Here is a 24,636-nt window from a genome sequence, read left to right as displayed (position 1 = left end):
TCCTCCTCCAGCATAACGTGCAGGGCACGGCGGTGTCACGCTGTTCTACACCTCGTTTGCCTGGGCGAATGGAGTCACACAGGGGAGGAACTGCTCCATGTCCTTCATTAAGAAATTGAATCCTGGCTTTCTCCGCGACAACTCAAAATCTGAACCATAGTGAGAGACAACGGGAAGAACATGGTGTCCGCGCTATGTCAAGGAGGGCTGAGCCATGCGCCCTGGATGGCGCACGTGTTCAATCTGGTTGTAAAGCGGTTCCTGAAGTCTTCCACCCATCTGCAAGACATCCTAAAAATGGCCAGGAAACTTTGCATGCACTTCAGCCATTTGTACACCGCCAAACACACCCTCCTTAAGCTGCAGCGGCAGAACGGCGTCCCCAACATAGGCTGATATGCGACGTTTCCACCCGTTAGAATTCCACCCTCCATATGTTGGACCGACTATACGAACAAAGAAAGGCCATAAACGATTTATTGATGATCCAAGCGGATAGAGATGCTCCCCTGTGTAACTTTGATGCTAGCCAGTGGCAGCTCATGCGTGACACCTGCCGTTTGCTCGTGCCCTTTGAAGAGGCTACTTTATTTGTCAGTCGCCAGGACTACAGGATGAACAATGTCATTCCACTGATTCATATCGTGGAAAAGATGCTGGTAAATCTGTGTGGTCAGGGAACTGTAGATGTGGTACCTACATCTCACGGCCACATGAGCCCTGTGGGGGCTGAACTGGATGAGGAGGAGGACATTGGAGCACAAGCAATGTGTAGCAAAATGGGTGGTTTTTCTACACAGGAGAGGAGGAGCAGGAGCAGCCAGAGGAGCAAGAGGTAGATGAGGAAGACGAGGCAGATTACCCAGGCACATCGTGGTAGAAGGCAGTGGAGATTGAGGCAGGGAGTCCCTCCGAATCACTTGCGCAAATGGCCCGATGCATGCTCACTTGTTCGTGTAGTGAGAGCCGAATTGTCACCATTCGCCAGAGGGATGACTATATGCTCTCCACCATGTTAGACCCTCGCTACTGATCCAAAATGGGGGCCTTTTTTACACCTGCTGAGAGGTAAGACAAACTGAACTACTACTATAGAGACATCCTATGTAGTCAGTTAGCCACTGCCTATCTGCGCCATCATCCATCCTCTCGCAGGTCTGACCAGGGGGCCCTCTGCGCTCATGTTCCACCACCATGGCTGCTGGGGGGGGGGGCAGGAGCAGTGCCAGCTCCATCAGCAGCAGCCTGAGTCTAGAGTCGCTGATGAGCAGCTTTTTTCACCCGCATAATGAAGAAACTATTCACCAGCACCTACACATAGAGCAGAACCTGAACCAGCAGGTGGTGGCCTACTTGGAGTGCACCCTGCCACCCGTCATCGAAGATCCGCTGGACTACTGGGCAGCCAAACTGGTCAGCGGGTACTGTTACTGCCACCCACCTCCCCACTCTGTCACCGGGTCACTCTGTGGTCTCCTCATGCTGCAGCTGCTGACACCTCCACACTATGTCACCTTGCCACTCTGTGGTCTCCTCATGCTGCTTCCACCTCCACACTCTGTCATTGTGCCACTCTGTGGCCTCCTCATGCTGCTGCTGCTATCTCAACACTATGTCACCTTGCCACTCTGTGGCCTCCTCATGCTGCTGCTACCTCACCACTATGTCACTGGGCACTCTGTGGACTTCTCAAGCTGTTCTCTCACCCTCTCCACTCCATGACTGGGCCACTATTTTGTCTTTTTGGCCTGGATGGCATCCCCATTTATTTAACCCTTCTTCTGGTCTGTCAGAAGGAAGGAAAAATGAGAAGCACAACGGATCCTGTCTGTGTAGCAGGTGTAAGGCCTGTATGGTCCCATACGAATTGGCTTATGATTTGGTATCCAAAAGCAGGAGTGGGTACAAAACACAGAAGACATGCAAATATTCCATTCACGTGTCATCTCTGTTTTGGATCCACTCCTGTTTTTTTTGGCATTAGCAATTCTGATGGATTATTTACCAAATGCTGACCAAGTGAACGCGGATGCTCAACAGAGAGGATCTGATTTTTGGGGGTTATTCTTCTGACGGATCAGAGGAAAGGCAAAATAATCAGTGACGTCAACACAAACTTACTGCTGACACCCTCTCCACTCTGTTGGGGGGGGGGCTCTACTTGTATAAGCGTTTAATAGAACAGGTTCTGTAGACATCTATGTGGAATTAGCTGACGACAGTGTAAAAGGAGTGTGCTTCTTCTTGACACTAACATCGACCTGTACGGCTGAGTTCATACTTGAGTTATTTGCCCAAATGAGTGAAGTGTGAAGTGATTCTAAGAGCGACGCCTGTCATCTGCATGTCATACTGACTCACAGTATTATTTCACTACCACAGCAGACTCCCTATGCGTGTTACTGCAAGGTAAAGTGTTCTACACCACTATAAAGGCTCTCTGCAGCCAGGAAATAGCTGTTTTTTAACGTGATTCGCCGCGAATAAATTTGGGACAAATCAAATCGTTTCGGAAAATTTGGCAAACTGGCTGAATAATAATTTTTTTTTTTTATTCGCTCATCTCTACGTATAAACATAGATTTCTAATAATCAATGATATTGACAGCACTGCAGCAGTATTAACAGGCAACTATTATGCTGTGATGTGTTATTCCATTTTAGATTCCAACATGCAAAAAATAGTAAGAAAGTATCTTTATTCCACCATTTTACATCTACATGTATAGTTACTGAGTATAAACTTCTGCAGCTTGTACCACAATGATCCCTAGATGTACTGTATGATACATTATTGCACTTATGTAAACATTGTTTTATTGCATAGAAGTCACCTTAATGGCTGAACACTCATTCAGATGATGACCACTCCTCCCGACTCCCCTCCCCCCCCCATATACATGTTGGACATGTACAGTTGAAACCAGAAATTTACATACACTATATAAAAAGACACATATGCATGTTTTTCTCAATATCTGACATGAAATCAGAATAAACCTTTCCTGTTTTTGGTCAATTAGGATTATCATAATTATTATTATTATTATTATTATTATTATTTGCCACATGCCAGAATAATATTAATATTTGGTACCATTGTCCTTAAACTGTATGACTTGGGCCAAACGTTTTGGATATCCTTCCACAAGCTTCTCACAATAGTTGGTCGGAATTTGGGACCATTTTTTCTGACAAAACCGGTGTAACTGAGCCATGTTTGTGGGTCGCCTTGCTTGCACCTGTCTTTTCACCTTTGCCCATAAATTTTCAATAGGATTCACATCAAGGATTTGTGATGGCCGCTCCAAAATATTGACTTTGTTATCCTTAAGCCACTATGTAACCAGTTTGGCAGTATGCTTCGGGTCATTGTCCATTTGGAAGACCCATTTCCGCCCAAGCTTTAGCTTCCTGGCTGATGTCTTGAGATGTTGCTTCAGTATTTCCACATAATCTTCTTTCCTCATGACGCCATCTATTTTGTGAAGTGCACCAGTCCCTACTGCAGCAAAACAAACCCACAACATGATGCTGCCACCCCTGTGTTTCACAGTTGGGATGGTGATCTTAGGCTTCCAAGCTTCTCCCTTTTTTCCTCCAAACGTAACGATGGTCATTATGGCCAAAAAGTTCCATTTTCGTTTCGTCAGACCACAGGACATGTCTCCAAAAATGTAAGTCTTTGTTCCTGTGTGCATTTGCAAACATTAATCTGGCTTTTTTATGTTGATACAGTACTCGTTTCACTGTGGATATTGACACAATCTTACCAGCTTCCATCATCATCTTCACAAGTTCTTTTGCTTATGATCTTGGGTTGATATGCACAAAGCACATTCATTTTGGACACAGAACCCGTCTCCTTCCTGAGCGGTATGATGGCTGGACATTCCCATCTTGTTTGTACTTGCGTATAATTGTTTGTAGAGATGACCGAGGCACCTTCAGGTATCTTGAAATTGAACCCAAGGTTGAGCCAGACTTGTGCAAGTCCAACATTCTCTTCCTGATATCTTGGCTGATTTCTTTAGACTTTCCCATGATGCTACACAAAGAAGCAGTGTGCTTCAGGTGTGCATTTAAATACATCCCCAGGTGTGTCTCTAATTAACTCGGATGTTGCCAACAAACCTAACAGAAGCTTCCAAACACATGGCATCATCATATGGGCAGTCCAGAATTGTTTAAAGGCATAGTAATCTTAGTGTATGTAAACTTTTGACATTGCAGAAAGTAATAAAAATGCCTTAAAACATTCTCTCTATCATTATTCTGGCATTTGGCAAATAATAATAATTATGGTAATCCTAATTGACCAAAAACAGGAAAGGTTTATTCTGATTTCATGTCATATATTGAGAAAAAACATGCATATGTGTCTTTTTATATAGTGTATGTAAACTTCTGGTTTTAGTTGTATATGTGTGTGCCTGTGTTCTTTAGTTGGGAGAGGTGAATATGTTGCTGCCGACACCTCTGACAGCAGCTTATCACCCTTGAGAACAAAAGGGTTGGCCATGCTAAAATTCAGCATACCCGTCCCTTATTTACCAGAACAGCACCAATTAAAGGGGTTTTCCCGTAGTACAATTATGATGACCTATCTTCAGGATAGGTCATCAAAATTACATTAACAGGGGTCTGATTTCCAGCACCCTTCCCAATCAGCTGTTTAAAAGGGCCGCAATGCATACCTCCTCACAGCATACCAAACACAGCACCGTACATAGTATAGTGGCTGTGCTCAGTATTACAGCCCACTTCCATTCACTTAAATGGGACTGACCTGCACTGCACATAGGCCATGTGACCAATCAACGTGGCGTAATTGACCTAGGAAATGGCCGTAGCACTCAACAGAGTGCCATAACCTCTTTAAACAGCTGATTGGTGAGGGTGCCAAGAGTTGGACCCCCAATGATCTGATAATGATGTTGGCGGTCGGGAAAGGGTTAAGTTCCACTGAGATTGGGCCAACAAGTGGGAAGAATATGATTATGTAGAATGGACGGGGTATACCTGAGTCCACTTTGTGAACTTCAATTTGCTAAACACTACTTAGGACAAGAGAGTGCATATATGTAAATACAGTCTTCCTAGATTACAATACTTGGACCTCCAACGAGGGTAGATTTAGAAAAAGCCCTCATTCTAGGTAGTAAAATGGTCCTGTATGAGTCTTATTTTGTTTTCCACATCTCTGCTCTATTGGGTTGTTTTTCCGACGCAGTGTCATGTTATTATACTAGCAATGAAGTTTCTGGAATTTTAAGACATCGAATTTTGCGGCTGCGGGAAATACATACTTATTTCTTAACCATCAAGTAGAAAAATAAGTCATATCAGCCGTACCGTGGCTTGGTTACCATGGAGCTGGATATCTGAATTTTAATGAACAGCTAGATTAGCTAATACTCTTCTAGTGGCGGAGGGCTCTGGTGCTTGTAACAAAGCCAGGAAAATAAATATATATTGTCCTCGCTTAAAACTAGGTTACATTATCGATACAGATGTAGTATCTGCTGTATGCTGTTAAATCCAAGCACTATACCCTAACTGGTAAACCAGGCTTAATCGAAATCCTACTGAAAAGGGAAAAAACTGTCAACCATATTGGCACATATACGTCATTAGCCATCCTGAGTCACTGTACCACATATTTTACACAGACTATTCGATATCTGGAAGTATTTTTAGAATTAACCTTTCATTTCTAGTTAAATTAAATCAATCTCAAATAGTCATTGTAGTAATGATCTTTATATTGGATTTCTAAATTATAGCAATCTTGTAGCTGACGCACTTGGTTCCACGCTCCTTCATGACATTCTTACATATATGTATAAGGCACTTAGGGGCACATTTATTAAGACTGGCGTTTTAGACGTCGGTCTTAATAAGTTCTATACCTGGCGGTGGATCCGCGTCATGAAGAGGCGCAAGCCTCTGCTTAACTTCGGCAGATCCACCGCCGCTTCTAAATAGACAATTTTCTACACCTAAAACAGGCGTAGAAAATTGTAAATGAGACGGGTGTGGTCCTGACAACCACTGGTGCGAGTTCATTAATGTACAGCAGTAGTTTTTCTTGCTATGAACTTTTAAAGTGTAAAGCACTTGAAAACTTCAATTTGGGGGAAAAGAATCAAAGAAATCGCTGCCACAGTAGGTCAGTGGATCAATTTTACATTTACAGACTATGGGGCTCATTTATTAAGACCGGCATTTTGCACGTCAATCTTAAGTCTTCTCTGTGCTGCTGGAGAAGGGGCCAAAGTTACATGGAGGTGCAGGCCTCGACATAACTTTGGCGCTTCTTCCAGCAGGCCATGCGACTTGCTGGTGTAGATTTAATCAATTTTCTACGCCAAAAACTGTTGCAGAAAATTATGAATGAGACCCCGTTCTCTGCCCATGCCATGCCTTCTTTTCTCGATCTGTCGTAAAAGTGCCGTGAGTCGCAGATTTTACCGCAAAATGACGTGCGACAAAATCTGCAACTGATATATGCCACAAAAGTGAGCCTCTATAACTTTAAAGGTCATCTGTCAGTAGGATCAACTGTATTTAACCAGCCACAATGCCTCTCCATTCAAACGGGAGAACACACGGCATCCGTTCTCGTGATCACTAGTGACCTCGGCAGTCGAACCTCCACCAACCAGACACTCATCTCCAATCCTTTGGATCGGGCATAAGTGTTTATCATGAGACAACCCCTTGAATAAATTCTACATAAAAAGTGGAGTCATTGTAGTACAAGCAACAGAAGCCCGTTGAAAATGGTAAATAGTAATATAGTCATGCACAGACTAAAGTGTTAAAATAGCAAGTAAAAAACACTATTCAATGTATTTTTCAAGTGTACATAAGTCATTACTGCAGTGAGGATCACATAGTGTATTATAAGGCAGCATCCACCCTACAGATTAAGCCAATATTATTAAAACTGCTTTGGATGAAGAATATTTGCCCCCCATGTGGTTATGGGGACCAGATTTGCCTTCACTAAATGCAGCCTATGTGCTGACATTGGCTATAGCTGTAGATTTTTTATTGCCATTGGTTACCGATAACATCACGATATGATTTTCAAAGATCAATTAGGTATGTACTTTAGGTAAGTGCTAGATTTTTTTCCCTATTATCCTACTGGTGCGCATCCCTTACTCAGTAATATACACCTACATATATTATTAATTGCAGACATGCATTTTAGGGCACGACCACACGGTCAGGTTTCTGGATGCAGTTTTGGAAGCCAAAAACAGAAGTTGATCATAAAAAGAAGAGAAAGTATAAAGGAGGGATACGATTTCTTCTCTTTTTTTGAATTCAGTCCTGGCTTTGGCTTCCAAAACTGCATGCAGAAACCTGACTGTGTAGCCGTGCCCTTATAGTGAGAGCTTAATTTTATTCTTTTGTGTCTTCTGTCCTTAGCTGGTATGTGGGCTACAAACAGGTACAATACACTTGTGTACTGAAATTTGTTGTGCAGACATTACAGTGGATTGGGGATGGGTAGACAAAAATGAGTGCTCTAAAAAGAAATATTGGGGTAATGTTTACTTTCCATGATAATAACATGGGCTCGTGATATACTTCTAAGATATGTCCATATCGTAGTGGATTTTTTTTTAATGGTGCTACAGGTGGGTTAGGGGAAGACTCAGATTATTTTTTTTCTATATTTTTTGTTAGCATAGTTTTCTATTTTTTTTTACTGATTTTCCTTACCTATATCAATTTTAGATGGAGAAAGCTGACATATCAAGAGCAAGATAGGTGAAAGGAGTTAGCTCGAACAACATTTATCACCTATCCACAAGATGGGTGCTTAATGAATGATGGCTGAGGGTCCCACTGTTCACAAGAATGGCGGTCACTGTGACTTGATCACTAGTGTGCATATGTGACTTCTGCTCCATTCACGCTCTAGGGCAGGGATGCTCAACCTGCGGCCCTCCAGCTGTTGTAAAACTTCAACTCTCGCCATGCCCTGCTGTATACTAATAGGTGTAGGCTGTACGAGCATGCTGGGAGTTGTAGTTTTGCAACATCTGGGAGGCCGCAGGTTGGGCATGCCTGATCTAGGGGGTTGACAGAAGAAAACACTTGGCTATCTCAGCCAGTCCCATAGAACTGAGTGAAGCGATAACCAAGCATGAACACCACTGATCCACTTACACATGGGAGCCCTCTGCAGTCGGAGTCCCAGAGAGACTATATATTGACCAACTATCCTGTATAGATGATAACTGTTGTTCGAAGGCCAACCCCTTTATGAACAAAATTAAAATGTCATTTGACAATGCTTATGAATAAAACAATCCAATTCATCTCTGCAAATCAGCCATTGACATTACTGGTAACATTGTTGGAAATTTCAGAAACACTTCCCTCTATTGTTTTTTATTCTTAAAGGGCATCAATCAGCAGATTTGTACCTATGACACTGGCTGACCTGTTGCGAGTGCCCTTGGCAGCTGAAGGCATCTGTATTAGTCCCATGTACATATTTGCCCGCATTGCTGAGAAAAATGAAGTTTAAATATATGCAAACGAGTCTCTAGGAGCAACGGGGGCGTTGCCGTTACACCTAGAGGCTCTGCTGTATCTTTGCATCTGCTGTGCACTCTCCACTTTGATAGGGCCAGGCATGATGACATTTTCACTGCCTGGCCCCGTCAATCAAAGTTAAGAGGGAGCAGCAGTTGCAGAGAGAGCTGAGGCTCTAGAAGTAGGGACAACACCTCCTAGAGGCTCATTTGCATAAATTAAAACAGGCAAATATGAACATGGGACCAACACGGATGTAATGTCACCCAGTTTCATAGGTACAAATTTGCTGACAGATGTCCTTTAAAGAAGCATTATTTTTTCGACACAACATAATAAGCCTTTGTGGCTTCTTAATAATGAATTATGAGCAGATGAGCTTCTGTTTAGACATGATATTGGATATAAATTTGTTTTATAGCTGGAATGATATGTAAAGCAATAATACATAGCCGATTGTTCATTTCTTATGACATTTCACATGCATGTATCTACACATGCATTAAAAGATCTTGTTCATCTTACCCTCATCCCTTCAAACCGTGAGAGGGCTCTTAGTGGTCTCAATGCCCTTAATGTTCTTAGGGACTTAATAGCCCCTAGTTCTGAATATCCCAAGGCATTAGCTACTAAGCTAACAAGAGAAACCTATATGAAAACAAAAGCAACAATTCTAATTTCCACACCACATTCTGCTGTAAAAAAAAACATGAGGTGTCCTTTGGTTTTCCAGGAGAGAGGAGCTTCCTTCCCATAAAATCTGCTGCAAAATGAAATCAGGTTAGAACAGAAGACATAAGGAACCATCCGATGACAAAGACCTGTTGACACAATGGAGTATACACCTTCAAAGTCTTACCCGCTCTCACAATTTACAAAATCTTCTGAAGAGCAAAATTTAAACCTGAAAATAAAAATGCAGCTACAACTAAGAAAATAAGTGATTCTGTGTGGGGTGACAACCTACGTCTTAGTCTTACCCTTATGCCTTCAAATCTTGATAAAGCACGTAGAGGTCTTAATGCTCTCAAGGTCCTTAGAGATTTAATAGCGGCTAGTTGATCATACCCGAGGGCTACCGCCAACAGAGATATGATTGAAATCTGTTCAGAACCAATGGCACGTTTAATTATTATTTCAAAAACTGGTTAATCATTAAGTTTGTGTTATTTTTTTGTGTAATGGATATGTTATTTTTCAGTGATATTTCACTCTTTTATCCTTAAAGGTATTTTCTGAGATTACTATGGTTTATAACAACTATTCATGTTGTTTCTTCCCTCATTTACGTCTCCCCGATGCTGTGGTTTTTTTCTATTTGGACTCTCCTGACCCGTTTTCACCATGTAAACAAATCACCCTGGTTTATGTAGCACTTCCTGTTGTTGTATCCAACCAAACCCATGATGCACGTCTCCTTTCTCTGCCACAGCTCCAGCATTCCCCATGATTACACCATGATCCATGATGACATGGCTTGATCATTGGGCATAGCTGCCAACAGTCCTGAACTTGCAGGGTTTGTCCCTAATTTTCAGACATGGTGCTGGCAAATTCTGTCTGTCCCAGGCTAAAAATGGGTGGTGCTTATGTAAGCTCCCCCTAAAAGTGATAGATATCTGGTGGGTTTAAGGGAAATCCTCGGCGGGGCTTACAGGTACCACATTTACCAACTACAACAGCTCATTTGTAGCACAATTTGAAGGGAAAATGTATGGCTAAAAAGTAAAAAAAATGATTGAATATTGACTCCTCTATAACACTGATACTGTATATAAGGATCATTCAGTGTAATTTTTGCATAATGGGGTTGTCCGTTCCCAAAAGCTATATTGTACTTAGCCGTGAAAGTGTGTAAATGAAAGAATAAAGCTACTCTTCTATTCACTGCCACTCCAATCCAGCTCCAAGGCTCCCATTCCTGCTCCCTGTAACTAGAGATTCATGTTAAGTGCTTGTCCGGACCCAAAACCAATTTTAGTTGTGTGTAAATGAAAGAAAAAAGCTGCACACCTATTCACCGCTGTTTTGGTCCTGCACCTAGGCTCCTGTCCCTGCTCCTTCTGGGGGACCAGAGCTGTGATGTCCCATCCGTGGTCATATGCAATACTGCAGCCATTCACTGAGTTCGGCAGTGAAGTGTCTCCAAGCAGCATGTGACAAAAGGGGTTCATCGGTCACATGCTACTTGGGGGACACATCACCACTGAGGCCAGTGGATGGCTGCAGCAATGTACATGACCGTGGTGGGACATCACACTTCTGGTCCTCCGGGGACCGGAAGAAGCAGGGACAGGAACGTTAGCCTGGAACAAAGCAGTGACGAATAAGCGAGCAGCCTTTTTGTCTTTCATTTACACAAAACTAAAATTGGTTTTGGGGTCAGACAAGCCTTTAACATAATGAATCTCCAGCTACAATAGAAAAGACTATGTGGCAACCTAAATAAATGTACTAGATTCCAAGAAAACAATAAAGGCAAGTTCAGATGTGGCGGATTTGCTTTGAATTTCTGGTGGAGACTCCACAAATCCTTAGTAAATTACCATTCAATACGTGTGGATACGGTGTTGGAAATGCCATAGACGTGTGGCGGAACTTTCTATGCATAAAAAATAGCATGCTGTGGATTTTCAAATCAAAATTCTGCCGTGTCTGAAATTACCTTAACTATATTCTACTGAAGTTGACATATACTTTAAGATATGGTCAGCCAAAGCAAGACTAGACTAATGATATGTTCATAATTTGTTATTGGGCAAAATAAGACTTGTTCGGTCATTTGATCATACTATTGTTGTTGTTGACCAAGACACAACTAGTCTAGTGGTATGATGAAAGTACGGTATGTTGTGGGCCAAAATATGACTATCCTAATTATAAGGCTGTGTTGTAAGGGTATTTTACATACTTAAGAACTGATTGGTTCTGCCCCCTTTAATTATTATATCACTTTCTATATTCTTTGTAATGATATTCTTTGTAATGTAGTGAGTTAAGGATAGTTAGATAACATATACAAAAACCTCCATTGTGCTTAGAAGAATGGTTTTCTGAGTGATTATCTCAGAGACATGCGTACTGCACACTGGACATCCTTAGGAGGAGGGTCTTTGTACACAAAGGAAAAGAACAGAGCTCCACTGAGAACATCATCCAGGTAGGATGTTTTAGATGACTATCTCTTGTGTCACCATGGGGTGTCAGCCATGTACTAAAACTTGTCGACAGGATCTCCCCCCATTGTGTTGCTAGATGCAGATTACCTTAATTAAATTGACTTTGGCTTTCTTTCAGAAGAGACTAGACTAGATTTAGGCCACTATACATGCTAATCCTCTTCTTTGAAAGGAACACCCCTCTACAAGACCATTTTAGACCCATTTTGGGTGGTTGTCCGAAAGAGGTTTCCTTGTATCTATCTTTCGTATCTTACAATGATACTTAAACAACCATATGAATAATGAACATCCAGATTAAAGGAGAAGAGACTAACAAATATATCCTTCAATATTGCAACTGCAGATGAGATGTTTGTGTCATCCGTTAAGTCTGTAAAGTGCTCACCTTGCACTGCACCTGAGAAGTAATACTATCAATTCCTGAAAATAGCTGTTACATATAAATTGCATATTAACAGCTGTTGATTTCAATAAGAAGATTTAGTAATTTAAAATACGACATAAGAAGAAAACTGACATCAAAGGAACATCCAGGTAGACGACTTTAAAGTGGTAATCTCACTGTAGCCTCTAAAATGATAGGTTGGAATAGCCCTAGTCCTTAGAAGACACCCATACATGTCTGTTGGGTAAATTGTTTGAGACACATGTACTCATCTGATGTCTTGGAATAATGATCATCAATTATTTAGTATGAACAGTCTACAAAAATGTTTGGGGGATTGGAGAAATAATTCAGTCTCTGTTGTGTTAACAGTGTGAGTATATATGTATATATGCTCCCAGTAATTACCCTGTGTAAAGGTGCCACCGATCAACGGATGAACGAGCAAATGCTTGTGCATCAGATGACAGCATTGCTGATGCAGTTGCCTAAATCATCATTTCTGGTCAGAAGATTATCCTGTGTAAACATGGTTCTGTTGGGCGGGGGGGTGTTTGGAACCCCAAAAATATTGCCGAAGGCCAGGAATTCTAAAATTCAAAATAAGCCTTATCGACCTCACCTGCTCAATGCTCTGCCATTCCAGCATCACCACTTTGGTACTCCTGGTGGCCTTTGTTCTCTGCGCTGCAGTGATAACATCACCGATTATCTACATGATTGCTGCAGCCAATCACTGTCTTCAGCAGTCACGTAAATTGGGTATGATGGGGTTCCTGTCTAAGGCCAGTTTCACACTGGTGTTTATCATTTCCCTGCAGCGGTATTTGTCAAGCCGCCTCTCGGCATATTCGCTGTGCTGCAGCCAGATCTACAGCCGGTCCCCCTTATAGTGAATGGGGCAGGTAGGACTTCAGGCAGCACATGTGTGAGCCCTGTAGTACGGATCTTGAACAGCCTGCCGGAAAAGATAAACGCCGGTGTGAAACTGGCTTAACCCATGTGACTGCTCAGTGATCATGTGGAGCAGATGACATCATCACGGCGGTGGCGTGCAAATTGAGCAGGTGGGCAAGGCTCCTTTTTTACTTTAGAACATTCAAACTAGTTTTTGTTGTCCCAGAAAACCCCTTTAACGTGCTGAATGTAGCTAATATACTACCGTAGATATTTTTGAAGGCAAAAAATCTAACTATAAATCTTTAAAATAAAATTCATACACAGCAAATGTCAGGAGACTCAGATTAGCACCATTAAAGAGATTAAATGATTTATAAAACAGAAGGTATAGTTTATCACAATGGTATTTATACAGCCATTATGGCTTCAGAGAACAGCCATCTGTTTCCTGTTGAAAGATCGATGTGTCATTAAAAACAGCACTGCGCAGTATAAGAAAATGTGTGGTTTGAATTTAATCACATAGCACTACAATAATTCAATCACCCTCTAACTACACTATTAACAGCCCTTTGTGCACAATATCATCCCTGAGGACTGCTCTGGGCACTATCTAAGTGCCAACTGTCCCCCTCACATTGCCCGCTATGATGATCTCTACACATTGGGGCACAATTATAAAAAAAATGTATTTTCATCCAATTTCGCCAAATTATTGTCCCGACTGTTGCTCCTTTAGTCTTATGCATGTGACAGAGCCTATATTATGGTACATTAAACAGTCACAAAGTTGCAGTTAGTATTTGTACGCTGCACTCTCCAGTTCCCAAAAAGTGGCGTGGTCGGTGTGATCAACTCCAGCACATTTGTCATTCTTTACACCGGATACTGGCATAAAAAATGACGGAAATCTAAGCCAGCTATCTTAATACTACCCTCATACCATGTTAACCTAAAACCAACCTTATTCCATATTGTCCTAATACTAATCTCACATTCTCCTAAAACCACTGTTATACTGTATTGTCCAACCTCATACCATATCTTCCTAATAACACCCTTGTACCATAAAATCCAAATACAATCTTCATACCATATTATCATAATACCACTTTCATACCATATTGTTCTAATATCAACCTCATACTATATACTCCTAATATCACTGCCATACCATATCATCCTAATGCCACCTTCATACCATATTATCCAAATACCACCTTCATACCATATTATCATAATACCACTTTCATACCATATTGTTCTAATATCAACCTCATACTATATACTCCTAATATCACTGCCATACCATATCATCCTAATACCAACCTCATACCATATACTCCTAATACCACTGCAATGCCATACCATCCTAATACCACCTTCATCTATATTATTGTAATACCATACTCATACCATATAGTCCTCCTAATACCACCTTCATACTAATTTATTCTAATACCACTTTCATATCATATTATCCTAATACCACTCTCACCCCATTGTATCCTAATTAATCCTAATATCTAACTAATACCATTTTGCCCTATTACCATTTTCATACCATATGTTACTAAATAGCACGCTCATAATCCTAATACATCTTTAATACCTTATTGTCCTAATACCACCCTCATACGAAATTGTCCTAACACTAACATCATACTTTACTATTCTATTACCACCCTCATACCGCATCATCATAAAACCAACCTCATCCTACATCATCATAATTTAAAAATGCAAAACATCTTAGGGCCATGACTTGTATAACATAAAAGATCCTATTGTCTATGCCAAGAATTTCACTGTTTTTGTATTAATGTAAGTACTGTATTAATTTGTGGTAGTATCCATCGGCTGGCCTGAATTGCAGTATGTACAATGTCCCCCATACAGTAGCAATTAACACATATCTATACATACATGTCCCTCTACGGACTAGAACAGGAGGTTATTCAACACTCAGAAGCAGCTATAGGAGGTGACAGCAAGTGATATGACAAGTGCCGCTCCTGCGCTTAGAGGATGGATTGTGTAAAACATAGTTCTTGAAAGAGTATCTACTTTAATGAATTGCTGTCAGTAGTGACTGACAGCCATGCCATGCCATAGTTTTATAGTCTGACACGCATACTAATTATTTTTTACCTATACATGAAAATGTTTTGTGGCTCTTGTAGAAAAAAAAGTGACAGTTAGTTAAAATTGCTATCACAACAGGCACTTAATGTTCCATAGAATGAAAAAGAAATAAAACCCAACAGACTATAATATTAGAACAAATCGGCATATGGATATTTGCCTATGAGACCTTTCATCCAAATATCGACATAACAATTATTACTCATCAGGGGTTTTCATATTGATGGCCGGCTAACAGGATAGGTCATCAATACCAGATCGAGGAAGGTGCTGGTTGGCGGACCCCCACCAATCTGATATTGATGACCTATCTTGAGGATCAGCTGTTTCAGGCACTGGAAACTACACAGTGGACACAAGTCTCCATCCACTTAAATGGGAGCTGAGCTGCAGTACCCCACCACAACCACTCCGAAGTGTGAAGAACCTTGTGCTTCCAGCTCCGTCCGCTGTATAGTTTCAGCCATTGCCGAAAACGCGTAATTAGTGGGAGCGCAAGCAGGGGCGTAGCTATAGGGGGTGCAGAGGTAGCAGTCGCTACCGGGCCCAAAGACCCTTGTGCCACATAAGAATACACCAGTATTATAGAAAGTGCATGCAGGTTAAGTTACACCTCTGGCTGGAAGAAAGGGGTTAGGTCATAAATTTGGCATGTTTGGCATGGTTGCTGTTTCAATTTTTGCCTCAAGCAGCATAAAGGCTATGTGCTTTCTTGCCCCTGGCCACAAAGCACTGAGGGAAGGAGGACCCAAGCTGAACTCTTTCACCATGGCCCAGGAGCCTTTAGCTACGCCCCTGAGCGCAGGTCATATTGATGACCTGTCCCAAAGTCAATCTCTAAATATTAGAAAAACCCCTTTAACCAATAGCACTTATATAATAGAGATTCCAAAACTTACATCAACAATCAGGAAGTCCAGCCAGCACCAGGCATTGGTGAAATATTTTACAAACCCATAGGCCACCCATTTCAGAAGCATCTCCAGAATAAAGATGTATGTGAACACTTTATCAGCATATTCCAGCATTGTCTTAATTGTTTTCCGCTGCTCAATGTAAATGTCCTCAAAAGCCTATAGGAAACAATGAGTTAAAATAAGGTACAACTTGATGGCTCAAGCCATGGTAACAGTGATCTGCTACAGGTGACAAAAGTTGTGTATTTGGTGGATTAAGTGTCAACTTTAGGTTTGTTATATCTTTATACTGATGGTATGTATTCCAATAAATGTCTGTCACCTCTGAGACTCACACCTATCTCCACAATGAGGGTCCCCTGACCCCCTGAGTGTTCCACTTTGTGAGCTGACCACTGAGTGGATATACAGTCAGGTCCATAAATATTGGGACATCGACACAATTCTAACATTTTTGGCTCTATACACCACCACAATGGATTTGAAATGAAATGAACAAGATGTGCTTTAACTGCAGACTGTCAGCTTTAATTTGAGGGTATTTACATCCAAATCAGGTGAACAGTGTAGGAATTACAACAGTTTGCATATGTTCCTCCCACTTGTAAAGGGACCAAAAGTAATGGGACAATTGGCTTCTCAGCTGTTCCATGGCCAAGTGTCTGTTATTCCCTAATTATCCCAATTACAATGAGCAGATAAAAGGTCCAGAGTTCATTCCAAGTGTGCTATTTGCATTTGGAATCTGTTGCTGTCAACTCTCAAGATGAGATCCAAAGGGCTGTCACTATCAGTGGAGCAAGCCATCATTAGGCTGAAAAAACAAAACAAACCCATCAGAGAGATAGCAAAAACATTAGGCGTGGCCAAAACAACTGTTTGGAACATTCCTAAAAAGAAGGAACGCACCGGTGAGCTCAGCAACACCAAAAGACCCGGAAGACCACGGAAAACAAATGTGGTGGATGACCGAAGAAATATTTCCCTGGTAAAGAAAACACCCTTCACAACAGTTGGCCAGATCAAGAGCACTCTCCAGGAGTTAGGTGTATGTGTGTCAAAGTCAACAATCAAGAGAAGACTTCACCAGAATGAATACAGAGGGTTCACCACAAGATGTAAACCATTGGTGAGCCTCAAAAACAGGAAGGCCAGATTACAGTTCGCCAAACGACATCTAAAAAAGCCTTCACAGTTCTGGAAGAACATCCTATGGACAGATGAGACCAAGATCAACTTGTACCAGAATGATGGGAAGAGAAGAGTATGGAGAAGGAAAGGAACTGCTCATGATCCTAAGCATACCACTTCATCAGTGAAGCATGGTGGTGGTAGTGTCATGGCGTGGGCATGTATGGCTGCCAACGGAACTGGTTGTCTTGTATTTATTGATGATGTGACTGCTGACAAAAGCAGCAGGATGAATTCTGAAGTGGTTTGGGCAATATTATCTGCTCATATTCAGCCAAATGCTTCAGAACTCATTGGACGGTGATTCACAGTGCAGATGGACAATGACCCAAAGCATACTGCAAAAGCAACCAAAGAGTTTTTTAAGGGAAAGAAGTGGAATGTTATGCAATGGCCAAGTCAATCACCTGACCTGAATCCGATTGAGCATGCATGCATTTCACTTGCTGAAGAGAAAAATGAAGGGAAAATGCCCCAAGAACAAGCAGGAACTGAAGACAGTTGCAGTAGAGGCCTGGCAGATCATCACCAGGGATGAAACCCAGCATCTGGTGATGTCTATGCATTCCAGACTTCAGGCTGTAATTGACTGCAAAGGATTTGCAACCAAGTATTAAAAAGTGAAAGTTTGATTTATGATTAATATTATTATGTCCCATTACTTTTGGTCCCTTAACAAGTGGGAGGCACATATGCAAACTGTTGTAATTCCTACACCGTTCACTTGATTTGGATGTAAATACCCTCAAATTAAAGTTGACAGTCTGCAGTTAAAGCACATCTTGTTTGTTTCATTTCAAATCCATTGTGGTGGTGTATAGAGCCAAAAATGTTAGAATTGTGTCAATGTCCCAATATTTATGGACCTGACTGTATATGAAGCCTTCTCCAGAAATTTCTATGGGAGTTACAGAAACAGCTAATCACACATGTACAAATACTGTGCATGCTGTGATTCTTCACTATTATTTTTGATTCGTTTTTATTGGCATTTGTTTCTCTGTATTCTCCTCTCTTTTTCATGTCCTGGCTTCTATGGGTAAACTAAAGTCATATGTCCTCTTCTTCTCCCCCGTCCCTTTCTTTTCTTTCTATGTGGCCAGCTAGATGTCCAGCTTCATTCCAATCACCAAGCTTGGACATAACGTACAAGAACAATGTTCATGGGAAAATGATTACAATAATTAAATCACTGTCCTCATTTGGGAAACATTTTGAATACCCATTTTCTGGACAACTATTCTCATCAGTCACGAGACTGGACATTTCCATTGTTCTCATTTTCTACCTAAGAGTTTATAACATCTCTTGATCTATTTAGATACAGGGTGAGGACAATGAACTAAGCCTTTTCTTCAAGCAATGGCTTTGTACATGCATAATGTAACAGCAGGCACCCTAAAAAGACAGCTCTATGGCATAGGTACAGTAAGCTCTTCTTCTAGGACATTCCTAAGGGATCTCAATTTGCTTTACCTTTGTATGCCATGATCAGCTTAGACTGTTGCATACAAGGGGTGTAATTATGGAAATCAAGCGTTTTTCATATCTCTGTCATTATAGCAGGACCCTGAACAGTGGTAGTGCCCATGCTACAGGAATGCCATATTAGTATGGCACAGGTCACTTGAAGGCTCCTGCCAGTTCAATTATACTATTATTCCAGGGGTCTTCAGGGATTTAATATGTGACAAATACATCATCTGAAGGATTGTCAACAGAACAGTCAATTAGAGAACATATGCTTCATTTTGTCTTGTAAATGGAGAATGCTTTGCATATGGTAAGCTTCACCTCTCATCATTCTAGAATCTTATTTGCAGAGTTGAGGGTTCTACTGTTCTGATTACTCTGGAAGGATAACTAAAACACCTTATGGAGTTGTGGCATGTCTGCCCTCTTTTGGGTATAAATGCTCCTTCTTTTGGATCTTATATCTAGTTGAGGGAGCATAACTTTGAAAAAAGCGTGGGGGGGTTTAGAACTTCATTCCATGTAGGTCTGAGCTTGTTCTATGTCATGAAACAGAGAAGGAAATCCAGAAGAAACTGTATCCTTCTCACTCTGTGGCACTGCTTGGGAATAACATTTAGGCCCCTTTCACATGGGCGAGTTTTCCACGCGGGTGCAATGCGTGAGGTGAACACATTGCACCCGCACTGAATCCGGATCCATTCATTTCTATGGGGCTGTGCACATGAGCTGTGATTATCACGCATTACTTGTGCATTGCGTAAAAATCGTAGTATGCTCTATATTGTGCGTTTTTCACGCAACGCAGGCCCCATAGAATAACATGGTTATAAGGGAAAATAATAGCATTCTTAATACAGAATGCAAAGTAAATTAGGGATGGAGGTGTTAAATTTATTTTTTTTTAAATTCAACTCACCTCATCCACTTGTTCGCGCAGCCCGGCTTCTCTTCTGTCTTCTTTGTTCTTCTTTGAGGACCTGGGAGAAAAGGACCTTTGGTGACGTCACTGTGCTCATCACATGGTCCATCACCATGGTGATGGACCATGTGATGGACCATGTGATGAGCACGGAACCATCACATGGCCATCACATGGCCCATCACCATGGTGATGGACCATGTGATGAGCGCAGTGACGTCACCAAAGGTCCTTTTCATCCCAGGTCCTCAAAAAAGAAGAATGAAGACGAGCCGGGCTTCGCAAACAAGTGGATGAGGTGAGTTTTATTTTTTTTTATTTTTTTTAGCCCCCTCCATCCCTCATTTACTTAGCATTCTGTATTAAGAATGCTATTATTTTCCCTTATAACCATGTTATAAGGGAAAATAATAAAATCTACACAACACCGCTCCCAAACTCGAACTTCTGGGAAGAGGTAAAGTGTAGCATAATTTTTGGAGACTGCCCAATTTTACACCTTAAAGAGGATGCTGACCTTTGTGGGCATTTTCTAAAGACCCCAGAGCGTGGCCTGACCCACGGTGGTAATCATATTTATCTGATCCCTGCCATTGGGTTCCGGCTTCATCCCTGCCCTGCCAGTTCTATATGTCCCTGGTCTCCCTGCACCAACATATGGTTTCACACGTGAATGGTGCCCCCAATCACTGGCTGCAACTGTGACATCCAGTGCCGCATAGGTGACATGTCACTGCTGTGGCCAGCCATTGGCTGCAGCTGTCACATAATCTGAAGTCAAACCAAATGTTGATGTTATGGAGCCAGAATCCAGCGGTGGGAATCAGGTAAGTATAATTACCACTGCGGGTCTGGCTACGCTCTTTGGTCTAAAGAAAACAACCACAAAAGGTGAATAACCCCTTTTATACTCTTTTATATTCAATCTCTGGAGAGTATTATCATTTCAGTTTGAATCTTTTCTTATGTACAGATAATACTCCTGATTGGTAAACATTGGTTAACATTTCCAAATCAGTTGTTTTTATGTTAAATGTGACTTACCAGAGCTCCACTGCTGAGAAGAATCATGAAGATGATGAAGGTTTCAAACCAGTTGTGTTCTACAATTGTGTAACAGGTTTTTCTAAATGACCACCACGTTTTGCCATTGTTTTCATCAATGTTCACGGTGCAAATTGGGAATCTCTTTACACATCCTAAAATATATGAGCATAGTAAGTACTATAGTAAGAATATAATTTTAAGGTGGACAATAAGTTAAAGGTGTGGGCAACAGTCAAAAAATTAAGTGCAAATAAATAAATAGGGAAAGGGGAACAATGAATACTTAAAAGTAATGTGGTTGTCGAGTTTGAGAAACCCATTTTCATGTACTCTATTAGGGAGTTATGAGTTGGTAACCTCATCTAATTAGCCAGAGTAGACATTAGATAGTTACAAAGAGTGTCTCTTGCGCTGGAGGACCCACCACATCCACAAATTAAACTGTGGAAGTTGTAATTCTTAATTTTGCCTGTGGTGGCACTGCAGGAAAATTTAACTCTTGCTGCCAACATCCTCCACAGATTAAAGCTTATCGCTGGGGTCCTATCAGTTTGGAAACTTTAAAACCATTTAACTGTCAGGGACCCCTCTAACAAAAAAAGAAATTGTTAACGGTGAAAAGCCTCCCGAATGTTCTCTGATTTGTTTTTGACTTTCCTATGGGGAGACATGTTTCTTTTGTAAAAGTAGCAATTTCATGCAAGTAATTACAGAATGATGAAGCAACAGGTAGTATTGAATCAACTTTGTCTGGAGCCCTACTTAAGCTGACCATTAACACAGGCTAAAAGTCTGCCAAACTTGCCACTACTGGTGGTGAGATCGGCCTCTGATCAAATATGTATAGTGACCTCCTTATTGTCCTCCAATAGAAAAGGGTTGTGGAAAAGAAAGATCATGTATTTTAGATGTTAACATATCTGATCCTTTGTTCTTGAGGAAGATAAGACACGGCCATGCATCTCTTTTCCCCAACCCAAGGTTAGTGTTTATATGCAATGGCCAGTTTTCTTATGATCCCCTCTGATCAACCCCTTCTTACCACCAACACTTTTCGTCCAGTTTTTTTTAAGACACCAGAACAGTTGTGTTATCTCCAATACTTTCTTCTGAGTTTTATTATTTCCTCCACTTAAACATTATACCCAGCTTATAATAAGAGGTATTTCCCTGGAGTTCTAGAGGCCAATAATTTGTGGTTTTTTTTTAACTTTACACAACATGTGTGCTTTTTTCGATTTACCAAGAAACTTAGAAGTTCATCTCATTATATAATCACGCTGTGTAGGCCAACTGCCAAGCACAAAGCCGTACTCACAGCCTTTAATGAGCAATGTTCTCCCACTCACCTTCTGTGAAGCAGGCATCTGGCTCCAGAGCCTCCTCTGGTTCTAATTCCACCAGCTCTCCTTCTCCTTCCACGGCCAACCCAGGGGGCCTGATATCCACAGTGCTCCCTTCAGATGAACTGGTAAGGTTCAGCTTCTACAGATAAATTTCCACAGCAAAAAAATAAAATAAAATAAATTAACACATTGATTACCAATGTCTATATTATTACTATAGTTCCTTTCTTAGGTTTTTAACCATAGATTTGTCAAAACTTGTGTTGGGCATTTGAAATTTTGTATTTTATTGGTTCAACCTTACCTTTCAGTCCATACTTACGTCCAGGATTGATTACCTTTTAGTTATTTGTATTCTTTATGTCTATTTATTATGTTTTGTATTTGTTATTACACTGCGCTTTTATTACACGCTACTTTTACAATATAAAGTTCAAACCTACCATCTACAAACCTACAATATAATACAAATTATTAAACTTAGAAAAATAATTACTAATACATAAAGATGAACATATATAATTCATTAGTTACTAGAAAAGGAAGCATTATAATATTTCAAGCAATTGCATCCATCTCTTTCAATGCACCCATGGTGCATTTTCAAACTACTTGTCAACCCGATAGTCATACTTATTGATATCACTGCAAAAGCAGGGAACAAATTTAGGCTCTGGGAATTGTGTGCAGTCAGGTTTGAGCACTTTGGGATGGTGAAAATTTGAATGGCATCAATTTTCAATTTTGCCAGTGGAAGAAATGATGATTCTGAAACAAGTATGAGTACCGTTCTATATCACAGTAGTTTATCTGGTAGCATACACAGTCCGCATTCTCTGATCTGGTGTAATGTTATTACTGTGTAATGTATAACATCATTAATGGCGGCGCTGATAGACAGCAAATGTACATAGAGAATGATGGAAGCATACATGATAGAAAACCGTAAAAGATGAGTTATATCACATTATTGATCCCCTCATCCACTGAATATGTGTCAATTGTATTTGAGGGTTTTGTGCTAACAAGTGTGTGTAGTCACACTCAATCAGAAAATAGCTGAAAATACGATAAAGCTTTGTGTGCAGATGAAGCAGGGGTTAACTTGATACTGCATTAGATAACTAGCTGCGGCAGATGTTATATTGACTTTCATTAGATTTTGATACTTTAAGTGTCAGATTAAAGTTTGCTGCAATTGTGTATTTAATGTGTTAAGTGTCACGTTCAACATTGCTACAACTAGACAGGTGAAACTCGAAAAATTAGAATATTGTGCAAAGTTCATTTATTTCAGTAATGCAACTTAAAAGGTGAAACTAACATACAATAGACTCATTACATGCAAAGCGAGATATTTCAAGCTTTTATTTGTTATAATTTGGATGATTATGGCTTACAGCTTATGAAACCCCAAAGTCACAATCTCAGGTCCCCTTTGCTCAGGGGGTATGGATTAATTAGCTGACTAGAGTGTGACACTTTGAGCCTAGAATACTGAACCTTTTCACAAAATTCTAATTTTAAGCTACATTACAATTCTTTTTAATTTGCATTGCTGAAATAAATGGACTTTTGCACGATATTCTAATTTTTCGAGTTTCACTTGTACATTCATTTTCTATTTGTTCCTGCACAAAAGATAGGAAATTACTAACGTATGTTGACACAACACTACTGTTTCCTATCAGTGCACCCCAATGATATAATAGACCACAGTTGACAAAATGTCAGTTATCTAGATGACTCTCTTTTATAGAACATAGTAGGTAATGAGACATAAAGGGGGCAGATTTAATAATCCTATAGATGGCAAAAACTTAGACATGTTTTCTAGACCCTCACCAAATTTATGGCAGTGGCTCATGCTGGATGATAAATTTGGTGCAGGGCTAACTTTATACCATCTACAGGTTGGCTTAATTTGCACAATTAGATTGAAAAGTGTTGCATTTTAGACCACACCCCTTTTTATAAAACCACACCCTTTGCTGTTAAGCCATTCCTCCTTGCGGGGTTAGGTGCAATAATTTCTCTACACCTAGATGCCTCAAATTGCACTATATTTTGGTGCGATTTACACCAAAATCTAGGTGCACCCACAAATAAGTAAATGTGGACCACTGTCAGAATTAAATTCAAAGTTGCCCTGCCCTTATAGAAGTGAGTAATCACCTGCACCCATATATGATGAACCAGGTGCCTATTTAGAAAAATAATCATTCTTTACATAATAAAATGTCTGGGAATAAAGCGGTAAATCCAGGGGTGGAAAGACCATTTGGACATTGGCACAGAATGACCTTAAGACAGATGCCTTTAAGTGTAAGACCAGGTTTTATCCTGTGCGTTGGTATGGTCCATGATCATTACTGCATTTAATATTTCTACCACTAGATGGTGCACTAGAATATAGGTTTCCATTTGACTGACTGTTAGTACTTTGTTCTAGGTGTTGCTCACAGACACGTTTCTTTGCAACAGCTCACCATGTGGTCAGGTATGGTATTACAACTAAAACTTCTTACTGTTTTATATGCAAAATAGTAGGATCAAGTAAACAGTT

At 40.7% G+C, this 24,636-nt stretch overlaps 1 protein-coding gene across 1 annotated transcript in view; it reads right to left on the bottom strand.

The window, feature by feature from the left end:
* The window catches only part of LOC121008434 (sodium channel protein type 2 subunit alpha-like), a 248,365-nt gene that overhangs the window by 27,297 nt on the left and 196,432 nt on the right, over window positions 1-24,636 (bottom strand). The window contains exons 18-21 of the mRNA XM_040440980.1: window positions 22,074-22,209; window positions 20,722-20,876; window positions 16,074-16,247; window positions 9,088-9,210 (exon numbers count right to left, since the gene is read on the bottom strand). Coding sequence (XP_040296914.1) covers window positions 9,088-9,210; window positions 16,074-16,247; window positions 20,722-20,876; window positions 22,074-22,209 — 588 coding nt within the window. The remainder of the gene's footprint in view (window positions 1-9,087; window positions 9,211-16,073; window positions 16,248-20,721; window positions 20,877-22,073; window positions 22,210-24,636) is intronic.

This window comes from Bufo bufo, chromosome 7, assembly GCF_905171765.1.
Source record: "Bufo bufo chromosome 7, aBufBuf1.1, whole genome shotgun sequence".
In the NCBI taxonomy this organism is placed as follows: Eukaryota; Metazoa; Chordata; class Amphibia; order Anura; family Bufonidae; genus Bufo; species Bufo bufo.
This window is presented reverse-complemented; position numbering and strand designations above follow the sequence as displayed.